This window comes from Larimichthys crocea, chromosome VII (assembly GCF_000972845.2).
Source record: "Larimichthys crocea isolate SSNF chromosome VII, L_crocea_2.0, whole genome shotgun sequence".
NCBI lineage: Eukaryota > Metazoa > Chordata > Actinopteri > Sciaenidae > Larimichthys > Larimichthys crocea.
Genome location: NC_040017.1, coordinates 26,917,725 through 26,945,241, shown reverse-complemented (window position 1 = coordinate 26,945,241; position 27,517 = coordinate 26,917,725). Strand labels below are relative to the sequence as shown.

Genomic DNA, 27,517 nt, shown 5'->3' with positions numbered 1-27,517 from the left:
AGAAGCAGAGAGCCCGAAAAGCCCGGACAGACAACAAGCAGACAGACAACAAGCAGACAGACAACAAGCAGACAGACAACAAGCAGACAGCAAGCCGCTCCGTTATTAGTCACATCTCGTCGGCTGTGCGTCCATATCTTTGTTTTCATGGGTTAACAGACAGAAAAACACGAATATTAACTGAGACAATCCAGGCTGGAGATGGAGTGACGCGTTTTCCTCCGTGTGGACTTTTTAACTTCGTCTTGTGATCCTTCGCCGGTCGCATCAGCTGCTTGTTTGGCACATTTGATCCCCTCTGATGTCCACCTGTTACCGTCGGTTTGTGACCTGCAGACAGCCTCACCACGGATCGCCAGACAGACCAACAAGTGAGTGTTTTAATGTGGACACGCTGTCTTTGATAGCTGCAGAAGTTTAGTTTGAATTTGACAGTCCCGCGTTGCATCATCTGCCCAGCTGTCAGAGAAAGGCACGCTGCATCCCGTGTCCAACAGACAAACAGAGCTCGGACACACTGCGTTAAACACAGCTCGGACTGTTGTGTCTCTGTGTCTCTGTGTCTCTGTGTCGGTCTCTGTGTCGGTCTCTGTGTTGACTTAGCTTCGATCATTTTGTGTTTTTTTTTTTCTTTGCGACATGTCTCGACTTGTTAGTTACCGAAAAGTTACCGACGGAACCGCGAAACATCAGAGATGAAGCGCAGACTTGTGTTTAAAACTGTGATTTAGACTAACATGAACATCTTGACGTTAAAGATGGAGGTGTGTTTCAACGTTATTGTCAAAACTCGTCGTTAACACCGCAGTTTGACAGATGTATCATTATTTATGGATTCATCTTCAGGGGTTTCCACCCTTAAAGACAAACGATTCTCGCTCGTCGGACATTTTATGTCTTTACTGGTTATTTATTTTTTGTTCGGACGTCATTTGGAAACGTAAATATCGAGCTTGTCTTCGGAAAGAAGCGGGATCTGACGTTTCTGCGGCTGGTTTTCATGATTCACGCTTCAACGTCGATGATTTATCCGGTTTTCTGCTCGGTTAACGGCTGAACGTTGACGTTTCTGCCGTTAAAACTCGCGTGGAGCCGCTGCGCGCGCTCCTCTCGCGCTCTCTGTGTGTGAGTACGCGTGCGCGCTTCCTCGTGCTCGGGCGGCACGGATTTGTTTACAAACACAAGTCTCGTGCTCACGAAGGGAAGCCGCCGCTGTCGCCCCCCAGCGGCCGGAAGGAGAATTTAGGCTGGTGGGTCAAACCGGTGAAGAACAGAGGGAGGAGAAAAACAACGATGCTATAATTAGAACAGCTGATTTATGTGTTTATATCGTGAAATACAAAAACATTGTTTATCAGGCCAATCTGAGGTTAATTTACTGTCAAGTAGACATGCAGTTTACAATTCTGTCAGTAGTTGTATTGAATTTTATATAGCTTATAGCTCTTAATTATTTTAGCTTTTAGCACTTTGGTGTTAATTTCTTAGATGAATATGTATTTAAAACCACCTATGACTTACATATGGGTGTGTATTGACATTTGTACACGCTTGTGTTATTCAGGCTACTACTGAGATGGCCCGTGCAGAGACCATCGAGAATGTTGGGGAAACTGGAGGTGGAGCAAATGGACCTCTCTCTCGCCACAACACCTGCCGCATGGAGCTGCCTCGCCCTTTCCCCAACTGGCCTGGTCTTCTCACCACAACCACCATCACCACCGGCTCTGGAGCTGGCACCGGTGCCATGCACCTCCATCATAATCACCACCATCTGCACCCTTTCCAGGCTATCTATATGTCGTACCCGCTGCCTTACCCCCAGTCAGAGAGCCATGATGAGGCCCAGACTCACCAGCAGTTACCTGCGTTATCGCCATCATCAACACCTCCTCCTTCACCGCTTTGTAATCAGAGGGAAGAGAGGGATGGAAGCTTCTCAGGAGAGCAGTCAGGTAAGACCATCGACAAAAACAACATTTTGTTTTGACGGACAGGGAAAGGGGAAAAATGTAACACTAAGATCTGTATCAGAGCACATCAGTAATCATCCAACCTGCCAGAACGATCAACAACAGTGCCAGCATTGATTCATTGATTTATAGCCAATGCTGGCAGGTCCACCTCTGCAGGCACACGCTGTAGATTGACTAGATGAGCAGCAGTGGATGCAGGTTCTGATAAAAATGGAAAAACATCAGATGTGACTCAGCCACACAGCTCCGTTTACCATGCAGACCTCCACGCTTAGATAAACATTGAAGTTTGCAGTTAGCACATCATGGTCATGTGTGCCCAGGGCTGTATTTCCATGACAGTAGACTGTTTGGGCAGTGTTGATGGGGGGCAGGTGGAGGAGGAAGAGTACAGAATGAGGAGATGTGTTACAGCTGTTGCAGGGATAAACATGTGACTCCCCGGCCTTGTTACCAGCAGGCCGCTGTGCTGCTGTATAGCAGGAAGCTACACAGAACTCAGACAGTAAAACTGCTCAAACCGGTTTTGTTCACCAGACGATGAATGATATCTGTCGGTCTGCACTCACGAGGTGTGAAGAGGAGGGGAGACAAATCCTTCTTTTCTTTAGTGAAAATCTCTCTAACATTTATAAACCTTGCAGATTGTTTGGATGTGCATTGTCAAATAGAGATATGAAATACTTTGGTACTTAGTTTTTTTTCTTCTCTGTGTCATAAAAATATACATTTGTTGTTGATTTATCTCTCAATAAGTTGGTTTCTGCTACTGTTTGTGTGATTCTCTTTGGCTGTAGCAGTAAATTATTTTGCAGTTTGTTTAATTTGGACTCTTCTGTTTAGTCACAACAGGAGAGCTTTGAGTTCAGTGAAGAGGGAGACACCTTGTATTATCATGGGATGAATCATGTCGAGTCAGTCCAAACACTGAGTATCCTGGAGGGACAGAAAGGGAAATTCAGGTGGCTCAGCGTGTTTCAGGAAAGGCAGGTTCACACTTGGCACTGATCCACCGTGTTATGACAGATTTCTGGCAATGTAAATAGATAAGTACCCCCCCTCTTCTCCCTCCCCTATCCTCCTCCTCTCTCAGCTGTAGGTCAGCTGTGCATCTCGGGCATGTTCAGACTTGTCCTGCACTCAGTCTGCTACAGAGAAACAATGTGAAGCAAGTGAGCGGCTCAGCCAGGCAGCATAAAGTCAAGTCTGCCAGTCAGTTATCCTCAGTTTGTTAATCAGGCTCATCAGTCAGACAGTCATTCAGTCAGTTTGTTATCCAGTCGGTAAGTAAGTTATCAGTTAGCTACTCAGTAAACTAGTTAATCAATTAGTTCAATATTTGGGATAATCCACAAGTTTCCTAATTAACGTATTAATAAAGCAGAGAAACATGAGAGAGAGACACTTTAATTAGTCAGTTAATTTATTAGTCATTTATTAATCAGTTATATAGTTATTATGCACTCAGCAAGTAAATGTGGATAATCTGCAAATTGTCTGTAATCTGCATTTTGTAGGTACATTTTCAGTTAATTTGTTTTAATGCTATTATTTCTGTCGATCATTGAACAGATGAGTTTTAGGGCATTACATCACAATCATAGAAAAAGAAACAGGAACAGTTCATAATGTTTCATAATAAAAGATTCAGACAGAAAACAAAATGCAGTATTAAAGGAACAAAATAAATGATGTGAGGGAGTTCCCACCGTTATATCTGTTTGTTCTTTGGTTTGGTCTGTTTAGATTTTTAATACCCCCTGCAACACTAACCAGACCATCCTCAGTCCTTCCTGTCCAGCACATTTAACTCTCTGTCATCTTGTCAGGCTGTCAGTGTATCAAACAGACGGTTCATTCCCAGTCCAGTACCACCCCCTTCCCTTCCATCAACCCTATCACAGTTCAGCTCCACGCTCTGTCAGCCAATCACACAGAGATGTCTCCACGAGTGCTGCCTTAGAGTTACCTTGGCAACAAGCCAGGGTTTTCTATTTGTTTGTTTTTTTCTACCGCTCTCTCTTTTCCGTCTCTGTCTTTCTCTCTCCGTCTCTCTCTCTCTGTCTAGTCACCTGCATCTTTAAAGGATCAGTTGTAATCTTCCTAGCAAAGCAGATGCTGTGGTTGCCAGGGGTGCCCGTTTCCGTGGCAACTAGAGTTGTGGTTGCCACAGGCGCTCAGCTCAGTGCTGGAGACAGAGGTCAGTCCACAGAAAAGGTGTGGACAAATTAAAAAACACAAGCTGGGGACCCAAAGGTTAGAACAGAGTGTCTGTCTGAAGCAAAGGTTAGAACACAGTATTCAAAACTGCACAATACCAAAGACATTAAAATTCAGTGCAAAACAAATTACAATAAATAAATCACATTTTAAGCAAATGAATGAGAGAAATAACAAAATTGCCTGGCCAGTTCAATTTGAAAAGTACTTTTCAATTTGTTTTGTATATAGTAGGCTTTAACAGATCTAAATGAACTAAGAAAAACAACTAAATTATAATAATTAATGCAAATAATAAGTAAACACAAATAAACAATAAACAAACAAATGTTTCCATCACATTTACTCCACGTCAGCTTTCAGAAAATCACAATATCCCGAGGAGTTTCAGGCCTGTTTGTCACGCTAAAGTGACCCGACAGACGTTTCAGGTATCTGTCTGTTTGAAAAAACAAATACACACACACAAGTCTGTAAACACAGCAAACACACACACACACACACACACACACACACACACACACACCAGTACCAGACTTATTAAGCAGATTAAAAGATTATTCTCCCAAATTCCATGAAGAGGAATAAGTCACCCCATCAGCCTCTCAAGAAATGTGTGTGTGTATGTTTGTGTGTTTGTAGGCCAGAGAACTAAACAACCTGACGGGGAACTAGTAACATGGCCAGTAACTAGTTTTAGTAAATCTTTAATGCCTTTTTGTCAAATGGTATGGGATTCATCGTTATCTGTCTCTATAGTAACCAGGTCACCTGTAAAATCACATTGCCGTTGAACTTGATCCATACAGCCTGAAAGGTTTGACTGAGGGTTGCTGGGCAGTCTGTGTATGACACTGTGTATGTTTGGGTGTGTTCTGGTATGTTTGTTCATTAAATAGGTCTCTGTTGCTTGGCTGGCGTCTGACCTGTGTATCCTGCCCATGTGTTACTCTGTGTGCACAGATCCCCCGTTGTGAACCGTCTCTCAGTGTGAGGAGGCTCATAACGTACGCAGCTTGTTGAAAATCAATTAAACATAACCAGAGGCTCTGCATATTCAGTGAAGCTCCGTTATCTCTTCATACATGAACATTTGTTCTCCAGAGAAAGTCAGCCTGTCAGGCAAGAGGAAGAACAATGGTAAAATATAATGAAGACATTTTTCTTTGTTAATATCTAATTTTCTGAATATATTTTATCTTTCCTGCTGCAGGCTCAGACAGAGAAGAGCACCAGGAGGCCTGCAGCCGACAGGGCCCTCTGCCTGATCTGCTGCCCCAGAACGAACACCCATCCTGGGTTTCGACACATCACAGAGCCCCCAGAGAAGAGGCAGTACAGGAGATGGAGGTCAGGAGAGTGGCCAATCAGCTGAGAGCCATTGGAGATGAATTCAATGCCACAGTTCTCCGGAGAGCGGTAAGAGGAGGAACGGGGCTTCAATGTGTTATCCTCATGTTTTGGTCATGTGTGTCCGTCTGCAGCTGATCATACAGACTGTGACTGTATGCTCGTGGATCTCTTGTGGTTGGATTTTTTGTTGGAGTAAAAATTAACATTTTACATCGCTGGTGTTTGTCCAGATTTGCATGCCACAGTTACACATGCTGCTCTCTCTGTTCCCCACCCACATTAAAAGTTAACATGGTCATTGACTTGAAATAGAGAGAGAGGAGAAGAAGACGCCTTCATGTGTCAGCAGAAGAAGGAAAAGTGAATCAGTCATCAGAGCAGCCTGTGTTTTGCTTTGTTGCACTGAATGTGTTTCCTCTGCTGTTGCCAAATTTGTTTGTGTGTGCAAAAACAAGACAGATTTGCAACAGCAACATTTTCACCTCGGTTACAACACCAGCTGTCTGTGCTTCCTCACTTACAAACAAGCACGCGTGTAAATTAGATTTGAAATGATCATCAGTGGAACAGTAAACACAGTAAACAAACTGTGTGAACATTCAGCCTCATCATGGTGAGTTTACTGGGTTAGTGTTGTCCCTCCACGAGTCGAGCTGATGATGTGTGTGTGTGTGTGTGTGTGTGTGTGTGTGTGTGTGGACAGTGTTTACTGTGTCCTTGAATATAGCACAGTCACATTGATTCTTATCAGTACAGTGTGTTCTTGCATGGACAAGCATGTGAGCTTGTATGCATGTGTAATCACGTGTGTGTGTGTGTGTGTGTGTGTGTGTGTGTGTGTGTGTGTGTGTGTGTGTGTGTGTGTGTGTGTGTGTGTGTGTGTGAAGACTGATCAATACATGCATGTGTGTGTGAAAGAGTGAATCGATGTCGTCTGTGTGCTGTGAACCAGTTTTTCTCTTCCTTCCATCAGCCCTTCCTCTTCTCTGTTCTTACTCTTTTTTCACTTTCTTTTCTTCTCTTTGTCTCTTTTTAATGTTTTCTCTTTGTTTTTTTTATTGTTGGTCTTCACACACATTTCTACACTCTTCATTATTCTCCATATGCATGCAATAACTTACACATACAATAGTTTTCAGATATCATGGTTGGCAGAATATCGTTTTTTTTTATATCCAACACAGATTAAATGACTTTTCCTCCCCTGCTGTCTGTCTGTCTGTTTCACTTCATTAGTATTTCTTTATCTCGCCCTCTCTCTCTCTCTCTCTCTCTCTCTCTCTCTCTCTCTCTCTCTCTGTCCCCTCCTTCTGTTCTTGAGATCGCGTGAGGAGCTGGCAGCCCCCCCTCCCTCCCGCTTTATGCACATAAACAAAGATGACGTCACCTTCTCTTGCCTCTGACTCATGGATTGCACACACACACTTTATGAGGGTGTAACATCCCCTCTGCAGACATGTGCAGCAGGTTTCTGGGGTTGCTGCCCTCATTGAACTGTCTCCTGCTCTGTCTGTGTGTGTGTGTCTGTGTGTGTGTGCATGACAATAACAGACAGATACTTTACTCTCGAGGGGAAATTGAGGAAATCGTGTGTGTGTGTGTGTGTTGTTTACAACACAGCTGTTCCAGAAGCACAGTCAGTCACACACTTTTTGTAAATGGGCAGTTTACAACAAAAGGAATGAGGGAAGGAGGGATGGAGATTGTAAAGGAAGGAGGGAGGGAAGGAGGGAGGGTTAACCACAGGCACGGGAGGTTCGGGCAGTTCAGAGTCGCATCCTGAACACAGAGCACTTGTTTGTGAGTGTTCCTCATAATAATCTCTTTTTCTTTCTCTTCACTACGTCCTTCTCCTGTTCACTTCAACATTGACATTATGTTAATATTTTTTATGCTTTTGCAGTCCAGTCTTTAAATCTTTATGAGATACTGAATAATCAGCCTGGAGTATGTTCAGGAATGCTGCAGCAGCTCAGTCAAACTCCGGTCCACTTCACTGCGTTTGTAAAATGGGTTTTTAACAGTCTCTCTGCTGCTACATGTCAGCGGGGACAATAGAGAACAGCGTTGACATGAATTTTTGATGAAGTCTATTATGTTGTAAGCGCTGTTTGTAGGACACTTTTTCAATAAATGCGCATTTTTTAGCATCTTGGTTTGCCTGAAAAGGTCAGACGTTGAATAATCGTGTGTGTCTGTGTTTTATTTCGACTAATGTCTCTTCCTCTCTCTCTCGCAGCACGTCGCCCCCCACTGGCAGGACTGGAGAGACGCCTGCCGAGGACTCCTCAATTTCATCACCCAGACTCTCAGCACTCTTTACAGGCTTACATAGACTCACCTGCAAACATCAGTTGCCATGGCAACTTTTTTACATTCAGGACATTCAGGCGATCGGACTGTGGCGAGTGAGTGGAACAACATGCTGTTGTCCATTTGAACCCGAAGGATTAACGTGGCCTGAAATCAAATGTTTGCTTGAACAAATATTTTTGGAGGATGCGACCAGCAGCTGGAGGTGTCTGTGCCACCTGTGGGCTGGATCAGGGTGCTACCTGTGGAAACTGGGCCCTGCCTGTCTGTCTGCCCGACGGTCTGTCCATCAGTCAGTCTGCTGGTACAGACTGCAGCTGACGGACTGACGGTCATCTTCCTACTTGTATATTTTGTAAAATCCACTTTCTGTCTTTGTCAACATCTCGGGGGCTCTTTATGTAGCAAGCGTGACTCAAGTGAGTCAGTGTGTGTATGTGTGTGTGTGCATGGCAGACCTGGGTCAAAGGATGTCATCACAAAAACATTTTCATGTTTTGTTTTGGAAAATATGGATATTTAGAAACTGGCGTTTCAATACCAAGAGTCAGTCTTAATATATCTAATCAAATTTTCTGGTAATTGTATCTCTACACTCTTCTGACACCCTCTGAGTTGGAGAGTAAGAACAGACATGATTTGACCCTCGTCTGATGTGTGCATATTACTGTTGTGTCTTTATTTTGCATCTTATACCCCCATTCTTTAAAAACTGTGAAACTGTACGCTGTGTTTGCATCGCAGGGAAAAGTCGGGTGTTATTCCACTATGGAGCGAAGCACAGAGTCAGCCTCTCTCCCAATCTGCTTCATTTCATGTTACGATGTGCCTTTCTGCTCAGCGCTCAGTTGAGGCCTAATCTTTAACATCAGGACAATCTACTACACACACACTTTCAGAGAAACACACACTGTTGTTTGTAGCCACTAAACTCAAGTGGCATTCGCATTACATTCAAATGATCCAGCGTCAGCATGGCTCAAGGTCAATTAAGGACAGAAATAACTTAATCCACGCCAAGCATACACACACACATTTTGCCACTGTACATTCCTCCACACCGTTCATGCAGCCAGTGTTGGGAGCTGGCAGGGTGTAACCCGCCTGTGTCGACAGTGTTTATAGTTACTTGATCATTTGTAAATATTCTTTTGGAAGATGAATCTAACTAATACGAAATTTTTGATGGACTTAAAAAGTACTTATGGAAGCGAGCGTTCACTGTGTTTGGGAGATCGTTTTGTATTCTGAGCGGAGTCTGAATTTAAATCCAGTGGATTTGAGTTAAAGGAAAATATATGATTTGGATCTTTTGATTATAAAGTATTTGTTGATGTCTATAAAATGATCCCTTTGGCTGTGCGATTCTTTTCATTGTAGTTTGGGAGAAAATGTTGCTCATGTTAAGAGCATAATTTATTTTGAAATGTAGCCCTTCTGTAGCTTGTTTTTTTGGTTTTCATTTTTTATGTATTATTTATTTTTTCTTACTTTCCTGATTAAAACTATGAATTACGTTGTACCTATGTTGTAACTGTTAAAACAAAGATTGAATATGTTGGTATACACACTAAAAGTGGATACATCACTTACAAGTATCAAACAAATTATTGGTTTGTGTTGACAATGGCTCGACCATTTGAAACGGTACAATATTTTAAAATAATGGTTTTATTCTCATCAACAGCTTGACTGATATTATTCTCTGACACAGCTTTAAAAACAGAATGACGTGGCCGTTGTTGAGAATGGGAAATGAGATGTGTGTGTGTGTTACAGAACGGCACAAATCTCTCCAGAAACTGCAAGTGGTGTTTTGACTTTCAGTGTGTACATGAGATGAACTGGAAAAGTACCAAATTTCTCCCTTTATAGACTTCAAAGCATAAAGAAGACAGAACCAGGCCTCACAGACTGAGCAACACTCAAAGTGTTTGTGTAACGGCTCAAACTGGCTGACCTGAAAACCAGCTCGGTCTTACAGTGTAACTCCAGAACTGTGTGGGTTTGTGTGACTCTGGACAGTGCTAGTGCTACATGTGGTGCTACGCATGCTAAAAATCTACATTTCTGTACTGTAACGTACTTAAAGCGGATTAAAGCGCCCCCTTAGTCGAGTATTTCAGCTTTTATTTCAGGAACCATGTGACTGAATCGTGTTGACCTGGTTTTATTTTGCCACACATCACCACTCTAACTTGGCCTGAGCTACTGTTGTATGTTTTTAGCGTAAGGCCTTTTTTTGAAAGCCTTGATGTATAAAGTCATAATGACCCCGGAGCCTGCAGATGTTCAGCTAACAGCGCGGAGCAAAGAACAAACTGTGCTGGCAGACGCTCGTGTATTTGTGTTTTTAGCTAGCAGTGCTTTAGCTGACAGGTGAACAGGAAGCTCACCTGTTCACCTGTCAGCGCTCATGTCATCATACAGCGTGCAGGTGATCGCCAACCCGGCGCTCTGAGCGTGTGCAGTTGCTCACTTCCTGTTTGTTTTTCTTGTGTGGGTGCACTTCCTGGTTGAGAGTGTCATCACGCAGTGTGTATTTGCTGTTTTTCAACTTTTTTCTATGTAAACTTTCTACATGGATTTTGTACTTTTTTCTTTTTTATACAATAAAGATAAGGAGAACTATATTCATGTGTCTGGTGCTTCATGTCAGCAGCAGGTCTAGTTTAAATAGTGTGTGCAGTATGAATGTTAAACATTACATAAACAACAGCTATTACAATATCTCACTCTTTTTGTCGGCTATCATGTAATCTTGTTCCTAACAACACTCCTGATGTGTGTGTTTAATATTAATATTTATTTATATATCAGTATATTAATTTTTTTTTTCCACGCTTGTTACAGAAAAACACTGTTCTCAGAGCTGTCTCAATACAAAAACTATAGAAATAGACAATCTTAGACTACAGAACATTACAAAAACTATAGAAATAGACAATCTTAGACTACAGAACATTTTGTTCAGTTTATGTAGGTCATCAGTATTAAACTGATTTCATACCCAGTTAGAAACTGAAATATCAGGTAGTACAAGGAAAGACAACAAGGGGATGAGAGCTTCACAAGGAAAACTGTTCAATATTCTTTGAGAAACTCAAAAGGTCTCAGAATAAAACAGGCACGAAAATACATCTGCACGATGCAGATCAAGGACAAGCCCTTGTTCCCTTGTGGAGATTGAGCTTGAGAAAGAGAGTGAGTACTCTCAGAGACAGAAAGGGATTCTCTAATTCACACTGGAGGTTTCATTTTGGGATGATGCTACTCTGACAGGACAGGCGAGGACAGCGGCGCTTCACTGGAATGTGGTGCAGCAGATGTTTACAGATGTTGGTGGCTCTGGGGGCGGAGCAGCAGCCCCAGACAGACACCACCGTGGTCTGCCTCACATCTGGAGAGCGCCACGGATTAACAGACACGAGGTCAAGACCTTTATGCCCACACACACACACATACACACACACACACACACACACACACATGTACAATAATGGTGACATGACATGACAAACCAGTACAAGACCTCCATCATACCAGAACATGTTTTGATGCTTGCAAAGAGGCCTTGAATAACCCATGTGTCATCATTGTTTTACATGTACATACATAACAGACCAAACCACATTATATTTTTAAATCTGACACGTAATCTGTCATTCTTCTTTCTGTCTGAGTTACATTCATCAGTTATTTTTTTTATTATGATTATTTTTATTATGATGCATTAATTGTGTTGTGCATTTACTGTTGTTAGCAGGTCAAGGCTGCGGGTAGTAACTAAAGCTGTCAAATAAATGCAGTGGAGTAGAAGCATAGAATTGATTAAATGTATGTATATACTCAAGTAAAGTCCAGTTAAGAAAATAAAAGAGTAATCCGACTTTTGATGTCAGAATCAAGATTTCTGCTTCTTCTACAAAGAATCAGGTTATTGTGAGCTGCTATCTCTCTTCATAACTGTAATGAATTATCATGGCACTTTCATCTTTAGAGCTGAAATGACACTGCTGGAAATAAGTCACACAGGATTTCACATCGTACTGTGGAAAATTATAATAAGCATCTTTCAGTACTTTTGGGCACTTTATAGACAAAACGATTAATGAAATAATTGAGAAAAGAATCTGCAGATCAGTTGATAATGTTAATAACTAAGTTGCAGCTTGACTAATCTTTACAAAAATTCACCAGTTATTATGGCAAGCCCACAAACACAGACACAGACACTCGTCTGTTACTGAGTCTGCAGGCAGCACTGGGACTAGATATCCTCACTTAAACTCCTCTGCAGAAAGAGCCAATCCTGCAGCCTTCAAAGCAAAATCAGGAATCTGATTGGTTGCAACAACAGACACTTGGTCTTTGCTGCTAAGTGGAGGCGAAACAGAGAGTGACCACACAGCAGGGACACTGGGCTGGGGTTTAATTCTGTGTGTGTGTGTGTGTGTGTGTGTGTGTGTAGGAGAGAAAGAATAAAAGAATAAGAGGGAACACGAGGACAAGAAAGAGAAAAATGAGCAAAGAAAAAGAGAGAAAGAAATGAAGTATAGCAGAGTCAGCATGTTGAGTGCATAAAGAGTGCAACGTGTGTGTGTGTGTGTGAGCAGATAAGAGTTTAGGTTTAATTAAAGGGGAATGAGCTTAAAGGGACATTCCATAATTAATCTCCTTTCTTAATCCCAGGAAAAGTGCAGCGGCACCCTGTGCTGCCTGATTGCTCCTCCGGTTTCATTTCAAGGTTTCACTTTGTTTCAGTGCTCTGCAGTAAATACAGCAAACACAAAAGTATACTTAGTATAGTTACTCATATGTAGCAATGCGTACCATTTTCCACCCAGGCGTTCGCTCCTTCTTTTTTTATTCTCTTTATTCTCAGTCACTCTCTGTGTTGAACTTCCAGTGAACCCGGTGTGTGAATAGACCCAATCCAATCGTAACTCAAAAAATGGTCACACTGCAGCAGCAGCCAAATGATTCAAGTACAAGACAGGCAACACAACATCAGTGCTATATATGTATTATTCTGTTTGATTCATGTTAATCTTTTTTGTTTTTATGTGGAGCAACATCTCCTGCTGTTCCCTGAATTCTGTTTCTGGTCTGCCTCCATCTCTGTATCCTTATCCTTATTATATATATGAGATATATAGATATATCCGTAACATCTGTAAAATACAAAAGAAGTAACATAAGCTGTGTTCTGTGTTCTCTTTGGTCAAAGAATACTAACATATAAACACTTCCAGAGCTACAGTCTGCTGCCTGAATGCCAAAGCTTCAAGGGTAGAAATGATTATGGCATTGCTCACAACATACAAGTGAACCTGAAGAAGATTATTTCACCCTCTGTTACCTCACATATACATTTATGTTTGAGTTATGTGCAAATCAAAACAGTCCTTCAGAAATAAAGCTTCTTCCATCATGCTGGTCTTATTGACAGATGTCAGAGGACATGTAGTTTATATCTGATGTTTGTTATATGATCCTGAATTATTTTAAAACTGCAAACTGTCTGTGTATTCTGATGGAAATTTAAATGTTTGGTAAACAGCAGAATGACTTTACAGTATCTGCTGTTGTTGCAGACACACAGCCGTCAGCACTTGCAGAGGTTAGACTGCATCAAAATAAGTGTCATTTTTTCCATCTACAGGAAGACACATCTCTGCAGTTCAGGTTTCACAGGTCTGACAGGTTAAACGGGTTGAGGTCAAAGATGAGACCTCACTGCTGGTTTCCCCCTGTAATGCTCCATTGTTATTGTTGTTATTGCCTTTTCAGGAAGAAGAAGATAGGAAATGTTTTCGGTTTGTCCCGAGGCTCATTTGAATGGCTGCCCCCGCCCTTTCTTATTATTCTGCATGCTCAGGCGTCACTCACCATACAACCATGTTTGGTTTCATGAGTCACATGTCAGGCGATAAGGTTATTACCAAATACAGTCATACACCCTGCTGAACATCATATGACTATCTGCCATTTCCCCTTCAAACTCAGATAGTGACACACTGTACTGATTTGTTGAATTACAGCTGAGATTGTCATTTCTTATAACAACATAACCCAAATATTTCCAGTAATGCACCTAAATCTCACCTTCAGAAGATTTTAACTTTCAACACTGCATTATTTTGTATTTTAAGGCCACAATATTTCAGGTAGCACATTGAAACCTGTCCACGGGTCTTAAATATAATATTTGATTATGATGATAGGACTTGGGTTTGTCTGTGTTTTATGTTCAGAGAAAACAGTATGCTGATGCAACATTATAGCTAAAGTCGTGGAAATTTCCCCTGCTGCACGTGGATGCAGCATAATAACTATAAATGGCAGATATCAGATATACAAACATAAAACACTGTGACTGTTGTGTTTAATAAATCCAGAGACCTGAGGCAGAATGATTTTATTAAACAACGTTTTATTAGGAAATGTAAAAAAATCGACTGTTTACTTGAGGTCAGAGGACAAAAATTGAACAACAGATTAATTTTATGACTAGTGGAGGTGGTACTGATATAAATAACGACAGAACAAACTAATGAAGAGACAGAAGTTTGTTGGACTTGAATTTGTGTAAAACCGAGCAGGCGTGTGGCGTGTTTACTTTGATCCAAAGTAGTCGACCACGCCGTTGCCTTTACGACCATCGAAGAAGAAGAAGTTTCGGTGTGGAGCATCTCTCTGGGAGAGAGCCTGAAAGGAAAGACACAGAGAAGTTAATATACCAACCAGTATGATCAGAAAGAACTATTTTAATCCCAGTTTTCCATTTTACTTGAGCACACAAGCCTGTCTGTCACACTTAAAGTTCTCAGTGGTTCGGTCCACAAGTTGTGTTCACTCTTCTATGTCTGAGTGAAATCGGTCGGATTCACTTAACGAGACATCAGTCGGCAAGTTGCAGCAGGTTTCGTCATTGTCACAGAAACGGCAGGTTGGCCTTGTGCCAATATAACGCAGTCTGATTCTGCACTCAGCCCCCTCCCTGCATGCACGCTTACCCTAATCTGAACTCCTGTTTACCTCAGCCTGAGGTCACCGTGCGTCAGCCCAAAGAAAATCCACTCAGTGCTGTCAGTGAAATCTTATTGAGGTCATGCACCAAGAAAACATTCTCGATATTTGTGTGTGAGAATAATTCAGATTCATCTCATGCACAAACAGCATCATTTTTTAATGCACAGTCTTCGACCTTCGTTAACATGCTGCCTCTGTGAATCCCGTCAGAATAAATTAATCAACTTTCACATCGTACTGGACATCAAATCTAAATTAAAGACTAAATTCAGGCACAGTTCATGTCCTGTTATTGACCAGACAAAGGTGTAAACAAAGTCTATTCACTGCATGTCAACACAAGAGTGTATAAAGCGTCATCAAAACCAAAGGTCGATACCGTGAAGAATCGAAAATATAAAAACAGATTTTAACATAATTCCATATAAAAACCTCAAATAACACAAAAAAATCCATCTCATCTCTCAAACTATCGTCTGTGGGAATACTGTCTTTGTGTTTGTTCATGTCACATGTTCATATGTTTTTCATTGAATTTCCTTCCAATGGTCCCATCGTGTTCTTTCATGTTGCGGCATCAGTGAGTTTATTACAGTATGTTGTTCATCTGGTGGACAGTATAAATCATTTCTCCTTTTGCGAGGCCGCTGCCAGAGCGTCACACTGAGGTTCACTGTGGTCACAGTGAAAATCACTTCCACACAGAGAAGAGTCACTGCTAGTTTTCTGAAGCCGACCCAGAAACAAGCTGAGCGGCCACCTGTCAGCTGACTGACTCCCTCACACAGCAGACTGGCCATCTTCATCATTTACTACAGCAGAGTGAATACAGTAAGATGCATCACAGACCTTCACACTGAATGTTTCTTGAAGCGATGATGCTCCTACATTATTGTAAACACGTACAGATCGTCTGAAATGCTTACCTTGACGACTTCCTGTCCCAGAACTCCTCCCAGGACAGCACACACTGGAGACATCTCAGAGAAGCAGTAGCTGAGACAAACAGCACAACATGAAGCACCGTGACTTAAGTGTGATGTTAAACAACTGAGACAGTGAGAAAGTTACTGGCTCCAGAGCCATTAATGCAAAGACATCTCCGTCTGCCAGCTGATTTATGTGTTGTGTTGTCTGAACTAAATGTCTTTTCACTGAGTGGAAACACGGGTGTTATTTACAGTTGGCAATCACCTCCTCCCACAGATGAAGACAGACTGTGTTAATGTGGAAGTTGTTCTAGTGTGAAACTGTTTAGGCCACAGACTTTGTTTAAGTTATTTTAAGTTACTAAGAACTTTTACTTTGTGTCGATTCTGACGCGCCTGTGGGATGAGATCGGCAGTGTTTCCACCGCACGTGTTGTAAACATCTTGATCTGGTTTGGAGGCAACATCAACATTCCCTCGTAATGTTCATTAACATAAAATGTTACATTATAAACCAGTTGTTAACCAGTGTCCACCGTGACCTGTACCTCTATGTGTTCTGGAATTTTCTATCCTTAGGTTACACGAGGTCACGTGTGGGCCTTGAGGTCCTCAGCAGTATTAGTTGTTTGGCTTTGGTTGAGAACAGTAGGTGCCAGTCTATCTCAACACTGTGGTGTCCAGGGTCACAGAGACCTGTTGCTGCCTTCATAGACATAATAGATAGCTTGTTGTTGACGGTCCAATCTGCGTAAACAGACATCTGTGTCTCCAGACTAGAACATGCTGACAATAACACCTCCATGGGTAAAGACATTCTCTGTGACTCATTCTGGGCGTGTAGTATTTGTGGTGTTATCTTGGGGTTTAAAGTCGATCCACCAGGATGAGTTGGGCAGAATGTGAGACCGACTCAGGCACTTCTGATGAACTTTGAGAGTGTCTCTAATTCTCCTTGGCCAAGCGTCAATAAATAATACAGCGTAAGACATCAGAGACTCCTGAATACTTTCTGCCTTCCTGACCTCACCATTGACCTTTGACTTCAGCGATTTCTTCCACAACACTATGGACTGTATGACGCTAAAGGTGCAAACCAACAACTGTAGGCATCAACATATTTATACCTGTCTAGGAGAAAGAGGGACAGGCTTCGAGGCCGACTGATCAAGGTTGACTTGTGTTCTGGTTCATGTTTCATCATCGAATCTTCTCGCTGATGGTTTGCTTATATAGAAGGACCAGGATCAAATTGGGAGTTTCATAATCAGTTAAAAACTCTATGTAGTCATTTTAAATTGAATTTCTATTACTATATTTCCAGAAATGGAAATTTGTGTTTCTGGGTGGGTGAGAAGGTTTTGCTGGATCCTGTTTTCATCTTTGAGCTTTAGTATCTTACTTTGAAAACATTTGAATTGCACATGATTCTCCACTTGTTAGTCACAAGACTGAGGTGTAGATGCTTTTTACCTCGTGAAGTCATCACTCAGGAGGTCACTGCTCACTGCCAAGGCCTCAAGGACGTCATCACGGATCTGTTTTAGGAGTTGACTGTCTTCAGCGAAGGATTGTGGATCGGGGTCACGACCTTTGTCTGTACGAAACTTCAACAGAACTGTGGAGACAGAAAAGAGCAAGGCAGGGAAAGCAGGAAGCGGGAGAAACAAACAGAATGGCAGTTGAGAAGCTGGAAACAAGTTTAAACCATTTTTCTAAAGCAATGTTTTCCATATAATCTATTGCATTATTGCCATTTATAATTACATCACGCTTTCAAGTTACTCCCACTGTGAATTATCATCTCATGGAAAGACAACATCTCGTGTAGACTGCTGCTCTCTTTGAAACAGGATAAAAATCAGTATGTGGTTGCACCATCAACCATTTCATCTGATTTGGCCTACGCTTCCCCACATCAAATTAAGAGCGTGCACATACAGACTCCGGCGTACACCAGCACATGATCAGTGAGGAAATATTAGAGTGAGTCTAAAAGTTGGCTGAAAGAATACACAAACTCTTTATTTGATCATGAGAAATATTTCAAACAGCAACTGTCTTCTCAAACTGCACCACACAGACGCAAACATCAACACGTCGCCCCCATATTTCCTGTTCGTCCATTAACTTAAACCACATGAGGAAGTCAAATCCTCCCACGGCCATTTCCACCAGCGTGGCACACCAAACACACACGTGTGTGTGTGTGTAGTGGCAATGAATCATTTTCACACCTCAGCTCTGCCCTTTATCAGTCAAACTTTGTTAGAAGAAAGTTAAAGACCGGCACAAATGGCATCACACTGCACCAGGCAGGAAATCAAAACAGAATTTCATAACAGAATATAATAATGTGCACATGGATGGAACAACGATAGTATCTCTAAACCTACACATGGAGTAGTGATACGTAATAGTCTGATTCAAGTGGAGGGGAAATATTCATGATGGTCCTTTGCATCAAAACCTGTGAAGGTCAAATATAGCACACAGTCCATTTTTTCCATATATTAATGCAACATCTGCACAGTGAGAGAGAGTTCACTGGAGATCTATGATATTTCAGAGATATGGAACTGTTTTATTAAAGCCATTATATGCTTTAAGTGGGACGCATTTCCTGTGTTTTACAGTATCTAGAAATGATAAATAAAATGTTTCTTCTTTGTACAAATATATATTTTTTAAGTATTAGAGTCTCTTCCCTTGCTGGCCAACACGTCTTTGCAGTCTGCTATTATAATAAAGAAGAAATCTAGATAAATATCGATACAGATCAGAGATACCAGTGATAGCGAGCAAACAGACACACACGCCCATCTGCGGTTCAGATCACCCGACTGTTCCTAGTGAGACAGGAAGCAGTTGTAACAGAGGAAGAGCCACTTCCTCATCGGTCGCCCAAAACAACAACCGCTAGCACCAATTATAGAAACAACGAAGGAATAATAACACTGCCTCCTGTCTCACATTCACTCAACAAAAACAACAAGGTGATGTTTCCACTCAGAAATTAGCCTGAAAAACAGACTGGAGGCAGGCGAGGCTGCAGTGGTACAGTAGGTGGGTTTCAGTGAGGGAGTTATTAGACTAAAGGCCACGCCGGCTGGGACAATCCTAAAATTAACCAGCCAAGATGTTCAGAAATACATTTGCAAATGATGAGAAACTAAAAAGAAAATTAACACTCTAGTAAACAAATTGACACGCCGTCACATGACCGCATCTGGCTGGTGTTGGTGGATGTCTGCCTCCTGCTGTATCCTTTTAAATAGATGCTGTCTGTCAGCCACTCACTGTTGTGTCACTCATGAAACCTTTCAGATGCTAACCGCCCAAAGCCAATTTCATCCTTCATGTCTGTTTTCAGAGGAGACTTTGTCACATTATGATCCTAAATTATGTTTTTTAAGAATTTAAACCAGAGTCTGCTTCTTTGTATTTATTAGTATTCTTGTAGAATTGTTGAATGAAAAAGATTTTAAAAATTATTTCAATCATTAGAGTCAAAAAATAAAACAAAACAAAACAAACTGTGGTCACTAAGTGCTGAAGTTTTGAAAAGTGTATTTGCTGAACGGTCTGTTGTATTTGTTTGCTTCATAATGTGCCACACATTTTCAGTGGGAGACAGGTCTGGACTGCAGACAGCTCAGTCTAGTAAGTGCTCTCCTTTACTATGAAGCCACACTGTTATAACACACACACTGTTATAACACACACACTGTTATAACACACACACTGTTATAACACACACACACTGTTGCTTGGCTCCGTCTCAGATGAGCTCAGGTCTGCAGTGTTTCTGCATGCTGTTTTCTGCCTCTCTCTTTGCAGGCAGAGCCTTAACTTGCATTTGTAGATTCAGCAATGAACTGTGTTCACTGACAGCATGTTCCAGAGGTCATCTAGTAATATTCTTCATACAGTTACATCAGTTTTTAATGCAGCGCTGCCTGAGGGGTTGAATGTCACGGCCATTCAGTGTTGGTTTTAGGCCTTGCACCTTACATGCAAAGATTTCTCTGGATTCTCTGAATCTTTTAGTGATTTTATGGAGTGTAGATGGTGAAATCCATAGATTTGTCGCAATTGTGCATTGAGAAATGTTCTTAAAATTACCTCAATTAACTCCCATCTTTGTAACTTATAACATGTAATTATGTACTGTCCTTTTTGTTACTTTTAAAGTAATTCCTGATTAGTGAGTCATATTATACATTTTCATATGATTTCCAAAGTGATATAAACAGAACTGTGCAACCTGCCTAAGGGTAATGAAAATGTATTTATCTTGATTTATTGCATTCATGCATAGAAAATATTTGTTAGATTTACAAGTGTGCAACCATTCTCTGGTTGTTTCCTGTTCTTAAATGCTCGTTGTCATGTGAAGTAGGTGTCGGGCTGTTCTCTATTCTACGCTCAGTGCACATGACTGGCCATGGACAGCCTGTGATGGAAACTAGCATGTAGTGTGTGGGGATGGTGCAGGGCCAGGTGACGGCAGGGACAATAACAACTCTTAAGAGAAGGTCATTAGACATCGTAAATAACATGAAAAACAGGAAGATGCGTTACAGAATTATTTAAAGGGTCAAAAAGTTCCTTTGGGTTGATGGTTCCTGATCATTTGTCAGGTCATATGTGATTATTCGGATGGAACTCAGCGGAACAATATTCTTTTTTTCCAGCTGATTGATTTTTTGTTTTTGTTGTTCGGTTTCTTTTCAAACTCCGCTAATCTCTCTTAGCAAAGGTTGACATCTAACACTTGGCCCTTCGTCCCAACATTTCACAAGTTTATGATTTTCCATGCCCATGCAACAATAGCTTAAAAACTAATTTAGAACCAGTGACTTTGCATGTTCATGGTATGTGTTTCAGTCTCGCTACAGGGTTCCTACGCATTTTCGGTTTCAAATTTCTAAACTTTTTTAGACGTTTCAGGATTTCAGGATTGTTATATTTGATCAGTTCTCTGTATGGAAATTCTGTTTGTGTCTCACCTCCCACACAGAAATGTCAGGAGACTCTCAAATAGTCCAACGCCCATCTGATGGTTGTACAAAAATAAATCTCATAGTATAACTCAAATGCATAGTTTAAAAACAAATATGAATTCCTAATAAAATCTTTATAAAGTATAAAAAGAGTAAGATTCTGTGGCACAAAAATGGCCAAATTTAAAGATAATGCTGCCTTCAGTAAAACAAGAAAAAAAAGAAATAAAATCAGGCCTAAAACTTCTATTTTTAAAATCTAATGACTATCTTTATTATCTATTATCTAGTTTAGAAAACATTTTTTTGTTTCTGTTATTTAAAAAAAAAGCCAGTTTTCACATCTAGTCCCTGCTGTCATGAAAACTTTTGTACTTTTAATTTATAAATGATGACACTTTAAGTACCGTGAAGCAGGAAATAATCCACTGGTGTCCGCTTCAGACCAGCTTTGGCCTTCTCGCTTGTCCAATCAACCTCCAGAGCCTCCTTCAGACTGCAGAAACTCACCGTCTGATGAGTGGAAAGTTAAAAAAACAAAACAAAGTAATGTCGACATGAGGTGAACTAGAGGTTTATTATTCATTATTTTCTCATCTTTAATAAATGTCTGGTGGCCTTTTGTTTAGGGGAAATGATTTGTAGGGATTTTAAGTATATTAATTTGTGATCATAAATACCAAAAAAGTTTACATTTGAACAAATATACATGTTAAAATATTAGTCAAGTAGTCAGTCTGATTAAAGAAAGTAATACATTAAGAAAGTGAAACAAAAGAAAGACTGTGTTTCATTTTGGAAATGAAAAAACACAATCAGACCTAACAGAAGATCAAAAGTGTTTTTTCCATTTTCTCAGTATGTTCCACTTCTCTCATCTTAACATTTTAGTACCTCCAGTATGAAAGGAAGTCATTTTTTCCCCCCAGCTATACTTGAAAAAAAAAAAAACATCTTTATATGTGGTGGTTCTTCAATTCATGTTGGCAGCAGAATAAAGTTTGAAAAATATTTGTCTGTGGAATATGTTCTGCATAAACGTACCTTTTTCACCATGGTGGTCTCATTGGGGTCGACTTTGGCTTTCTTTGCTTCTGGGCCGTCGTTAGAATTTCCAGTAGGTTTCACCAGTTTAGGTTTCTCCCTAAAAACAGAGTGACGTTAAAGATATCATACATGATCAGGAAATGCAGATGTAATGTATTATTTATTATTTGAGCTGCTGTTTTTCTTTAAAATCAGCTCACTGTGATATTTTACTTTAAGTGTTAATCTTGATGTACACCAACATATACTCGAAGCCTGGAACCAATATAACAACAGAAGAAAATGTAATGTCAGCTACAGGCACTGCTACTCTGTTTTGGCTCGTCCTGCAGAATGTCCATGTCATGACAGACCACACACTGTAATTTCATGATGGTCATGTTAAATCTCATTGTTTCAGACGGCCTTTAACTGATGGGCACAGTGGATATTTTACTCCCCACCTCCTCATGGAGTATTAATCCCATCTAATATACATATTTGTGGCGCCCTGTCAAACATCAGGATATCTTTGTTCCAATTCAAGATAAACACACACTTTGTATTGCTGCCCACACTTACTCGACATAGTTGTGCTCTTGTCCAAGGTTGCAGAACATGTAACCATAGTAACCATAGACATCCCCACAGAAGACCTTGATGTTGCGCTGAGAACAGAGCTGGTCGACCCGCACCATCAGGTCTCTGGAGCAGCCTGTCAGACACACCTGAGGGAGAAGAAACACAAATAGTGGCTGCCTGATCGATGACAACGTGCCTCAAACAGCAGCAGCTGACCCTTTAAACTGCAGGTACACCAACCTGTATCCATCTTTAGACAAATTAACTCACAGGAAAAATGTTTTTTCTATTATTCAATTACTTTCTTATTATTTACAGATAATTAACAGAGTCTTTGTGCTCGAATAAATAGCAACTTGAAGGATTAGAAACAAAACGCAGTGTGTTGTTCAGTTTCATTAAACTGTATCAGAAAAATGTAACTTTCAGGTTAACAGGCCATACCTGTTTCAACACACTTGAGAGATGCATCTAAATCTTTGCTGCAGCTTCTGCAGTTAGGTTAGGTTCCAAAAACATGTATCGTCAAGAAGGGGATTTAATTTAAGACGAGAACTGAACACTGGTGAAGCAAATCATGTTTGAGAGGTTTAATCCAAATGAGCCAAACAACTAAAGAAAAGGACATTGTGTAATATTAGTATTTCCTCCACCTTTAGAAACCTTTTGAAAAAAATGAAATGGAAAAAAAAAGAAAAAGTATGAACTGATCTCCCACTGTGTGTTGGTCTCCTCCTCATCACCCATGTCATTTTGTTTTTCATCGTTATTTGCTCATTTACATTTCATTAACAAAGCACTAAAACTGCTAAGAGATATCAAATGATAACGGTGTCTTGCATTTAATCCCTAAGACATGTTTTACTTCTGAAAATCGTCTGCAGTTTCCTTCAGAAAACAAGTTCTTCAGTAACTTTCACCCCTCCCAATTCTTGGAGCAACAAAGCAACTGTGAACGGTGGCTGGTCAGCTGCCAAACTCACAGAGACACACCTACTGTAACAGCCACAGCAGTGTGTGGTGATAGTTCACCTCCCTGAAGTAACCATTAAACACAGGGACACTGTGTACCATGGTAAAACCAGGGTGGGCTGATGTTTGAGTGTAAACAACTGACCAGTGGGCTGGGTCCACCTTATCCTGCTGACCCAGTCCAGCACACCCAAAACACCCTCAGCTCACTGATAAGACTGATGCTGCATCTCTGGCATCACTGAATTTTCAGAGTTCCACACAGAAACAAGCAGACACACGCAGACCAGGGTCAATGTCAGCGTTCCCAAAGTGAACATCTTAAGAAAAGATAACAGTAAAAGAAGAACTAGTTTGACAGCCGGGTGAATGTGCAACATCAGCCATTAATCTCCACCTATTTCCTTCCTAGCAATGATTTATGAGCATTATTTAACCCAGAGCAAAAAAAGGAAGTAATGAGGCAAAGCAGGAAATCTGGACGGCATGATGATCAAGATGACGTCGAGTATTTCAATGCACTAATCACAATTTAACTACACAACTGTGTTAATCTGATGACAGCTGAATGAATTGCTACAGATAAATGAAAATATTGTAAAGAGTGACCGAGTATCAGTGGTGAGTCAGCTGTACTTTAAAGTACCCAGATGGACCGTGTGTTTTTCTATTGTATTCAGTAATTAGGCCCTTCATAATGAAAGCTTTGACCACATGGCATCCATTCCACTTTAATCACCATCAATCTGCAGCTTCCCGCTGAGTCTCACACAGATACATCCGTGGAGGAAGATAAAAATAAAAATGAGGAGTGGGAGACAGAGACACCTCCCGTTTAATCTCCAGCTTTTTAAGATTGTCCCGCCTTCTCTTCTCCCACCCTCCCTCCGCTCTACTAACATCCATCTCATCCTGTCCTCACTTCACTTTGTCCTACTTCTATCTTCCTCCCGTACCATGCTCCCTCCTCCTGCCCTTCACTTAGCACCCCCAGAGGGAGGAAGACTGCCAACAATTCAGACACAACACGCAGGAAAAAATCTGTTGTTATCCCGATGATGTTCAAATACATTTTTGCCTTCAGCAGAGGAAAAACTGAAATCCAGACTGTGGAAATGAATACTAAATGTTAACCTATTGTCTGTTATAGTATATTGTGTCACATTGTTTTACCATGGCTGTGCAATTCTTCTTTCTGGATTCACACACAGTCAGATGTGTAAGAAAAATAATTTTGCTTATTTACAGTTTTGCCTGGATCAGGTGCTACAATCAGAAAATCCAAGAAGGTTTTGCAGCCAGAGATTAAATAATGAAGCAATAGAGCGTTTTCTCTCTAACATGGTGCCTCTGTTGTGTGTTTAAGTATAATTACATCAATATTAGGTCAACAGTGTAGGAACTGTAGCAGTCAGCAGGACAATTGATGCTGCTTTTCTCACACCGTTCACCCAGTATGGATGTAAACTTGTAAAAAAATAAAGGCTAAAGCTGACAGCTATGTAATCTTATAGTCATTGTTTGAGTTAAATTTAATTTCAGTGTCAGATCTAACGTGCTAAAATACACAACATAAATGTATCAATTAGAATTTATAGTTACACAAAATAACCATCATAAATGATCTAGTCACGTTCGTTTGCTATTCTGCTTCCAAGTCTCACTTTTCACTACAGTATCACATGACTGCTACACTTTAGAACAAACAACAGCTCTGCACTTTCAAACAAGTGAATGTACGAATGGTACAACTCTCCTCCCACTGCACGCTGCAGTGAACCCAACACGACCATATAAGGCAAGCACAGGTCTTAACATGGCATCTGTCCTCATATAATTAACAGGCTAATTACATCACAAACCAGCTGGAAGAGAGACACTTAAATGAAACACAACATATTCGTTACTACTGCCTGAAGAGTAAAGCTAAGCTGATGATGATGATGATGATGATGATGATGATGATGATGCTACTGAAGGCCCAACAGCAAAACAAGGAAGGCTTCTACTGTACTGGTCTACAAGAGACATCTAGTGGTCAGACCGAGTGATACAAGACTCATCAGCCTGAAGTATCAATGTTACTGTAACTGGACTGGACCTCTTAGTGACATCATGCGATCTCTGAACAGTTATCAATATAAATAATACAAACACGTTAACATACAACCGAGTGAGCCCAGGAATCCGATCAGGTAAATGACTCAGAAACATTTTTTGTTCAGAGTGGATCTGTCCTTTAATGCTGGACCTTTAGCTCAAATCAGCTTCCCTCTAAAATATCCCATTGAATTGTGTTTAGCCCTTTTTAATACAGATGTCTTGAAAAAAAAAAACTTCTATTTCCACTCACTGCGTCAAACTGCAGAAAGAAGTCATCCGGTTTGTCTTCGACTCTGTCCGAGTCAGCGTGGACCTCCACCATCGGGTTGAGGTTCTGAGCTCGCTCCAGAGAGGCCTGGGCTCGATTCTGACCCTGAGCCGTCACCGGAACGAGAAACTGAGCTCGACATGACTCCTCAGACACCTGGTGAACACACAGACAGACAATGTTCACCTGAAGATCATTTACACTATGTATGCAGTGGACATGTATCTCCACAGAAAGTTCTGTCCAGGCTTTAATGTTGTGTTATTACAATGAAATGAATAATAACTGGTCTGTTATCTCACTAGAGAAAGCAGTGAGCGACACTGAAGACCATTACTTTGTCACAGGCACCATCTAGTGGACATACATACGACTGCAAAGACAAAGGTTACCAAAAGCCATCTACTATTCCATAAATAAACGATGTTCAACTGAACTGATGGCTGAAACACAGATTTAAACTGAAGCCCGGGTCTGTGGGCAACAATGTGCATGGACGAGGACAGGTAAAAGAGCACCTGAGCATGTTCTTATGTTGTTAACATAAATACCTGTTCATGATCCAACAAGGTGAGTCCTTTAACGCCAGCCAGGATCAAGTTCTTGGCCACTTCTGCCCCCAGACCACCTAAACCTGCCAGGAGCACACGGGACCCCCGCAACCTGGAAACAAAACACACGAGCAGACAAAACACTCACTGGATGTCATGCTGATGAAGATCTGTTTGATTACTACTCCCTGTGCACTTTGGTGTGATCTTAACCTCAATCAACATTTATTTGAGCTGCAGCTCTGGTTAAATTAACTAGAGATAAAACACACTGAGCAGTATAAAGAACAGATGCATGAGCAGCCAAACTGATTTACAATGAGATCAGAGCTGATCTGAAGGTTTGCAGCATTAAAGAACTGTTTAACCCTATGATGTAAACCATGCGTGTCATGTGACCATTCACTTTATAAACATGTAATGTGGCGGTAAAAGCAGAGGTAACGTGTGGTCTATTGTAACGTGTGGTCTATTGTAACGTGCTTGTAACGACCGTTGGCCTCTTTCTCATTCAACTCCAGTTTTAGAAAAAAAAAATCAGAGATGTTGACAATGCAAAGATGTCGACTTATACACACTCTGCAGCAACAGCCCGGTGAATCAAACACGTTCACCGGGTGTATCAAACACGTTCACCCGGTGAATCGAACACTTTCACCCGGTGAATCGAACACGTTCACCGGGTGAATCGAACACTTTCACCCGGTGAATCGAACACCTTCACCCGGTGAATCGAACACTTTCACCCGGTGAATCGAACACCTTCACCCGGTGAATCGAACACTTTAACCCGGTGAATCGAACACGTTCACCCGGTGAATCGAACACGTTCACCCGGTGAATCGAACACGTTCACCCGGTGAATCGAACACGTTCACCGGGTGAATCAAACACGTTCACCGGGTGAACCGGAGAGCGACGCTGCACCGATTAGCCTGGCGAGCTAACAGAGCTAACTAACCTCTTCTGGGCATCGAGCCCCCACAGGCGGATCTGGCGGTCGTACTGTGCCGCCTCTTCCTCGCTGATGACCGGGTCCTCCTTCTCGATCATATCGATCATTTCGGTTGAGCCTACAGACGGTAAATACGGTGTAAAACGTTTTTTTGTTCCGCTAAAGATGCTCAGCTTTCAAATGCCGTGACGGTCCCGCTGAATGGGCGCTGAATGATGACGTCCCAAA

The 27,517-nt window shown here is 41.3% G+C and overlaps 2 protein-coding genes across 2 annotated transcripts; one reads left to right on the top strand and one right to left on the bottom strand.

The window, feature by feature from the left end:
• Nucleotides 1–10,495, top strand: bbc3 (BCL2 binding component 3). Its single transcript, XM_010746171.3, has 4 exons — nt 1–371; nt 1,565–1,955; nt 5,410–5,615; nt 7,789–10,495. The coding sequence occupies exons 2-4, from the start codon at nt 1,577–1,579 to the stop codon at nt 7,882–7,884; spliced, it is 681 nt and encodes a 226-aa protein (XP_010744473.3). The 5' UTR covers nt 1–371; nt 1,565–1,576; the 3' UTR covers nt 7,885–10,495.
• Nucleotides 10,496–14,278: 3,783 nt separating this feature from the next.
• On the bottom strand, nt 14,279–27,517 carry sae1 (SUMO1 activating enzyme subunit 1). The gene is made up of 9 exons (XM_010746170.3): nt 27,296–27,517; nt 26,335–26,446; nt 25,766–25,939; nt 22,441–22,586; nt 21,877–21,976; nt 21,240–21,345; nt 17,300–17,444; nt 15,824–15,893; nt 14,279–14,573 (listed from the first exon to the last, which is right to left on the bottom strand). The coding sequence occupies exons 1-9, from the start codon at nt 27,394–27,396 to the stop codon at nt 14,481–14,483; spliced, it is 1,047 nt and encodes a 348-aa protein (XP_010744472.1). The 5' UTR covers nt 27,397–27,517; the 3' UTR covers nt 14,279–14,480.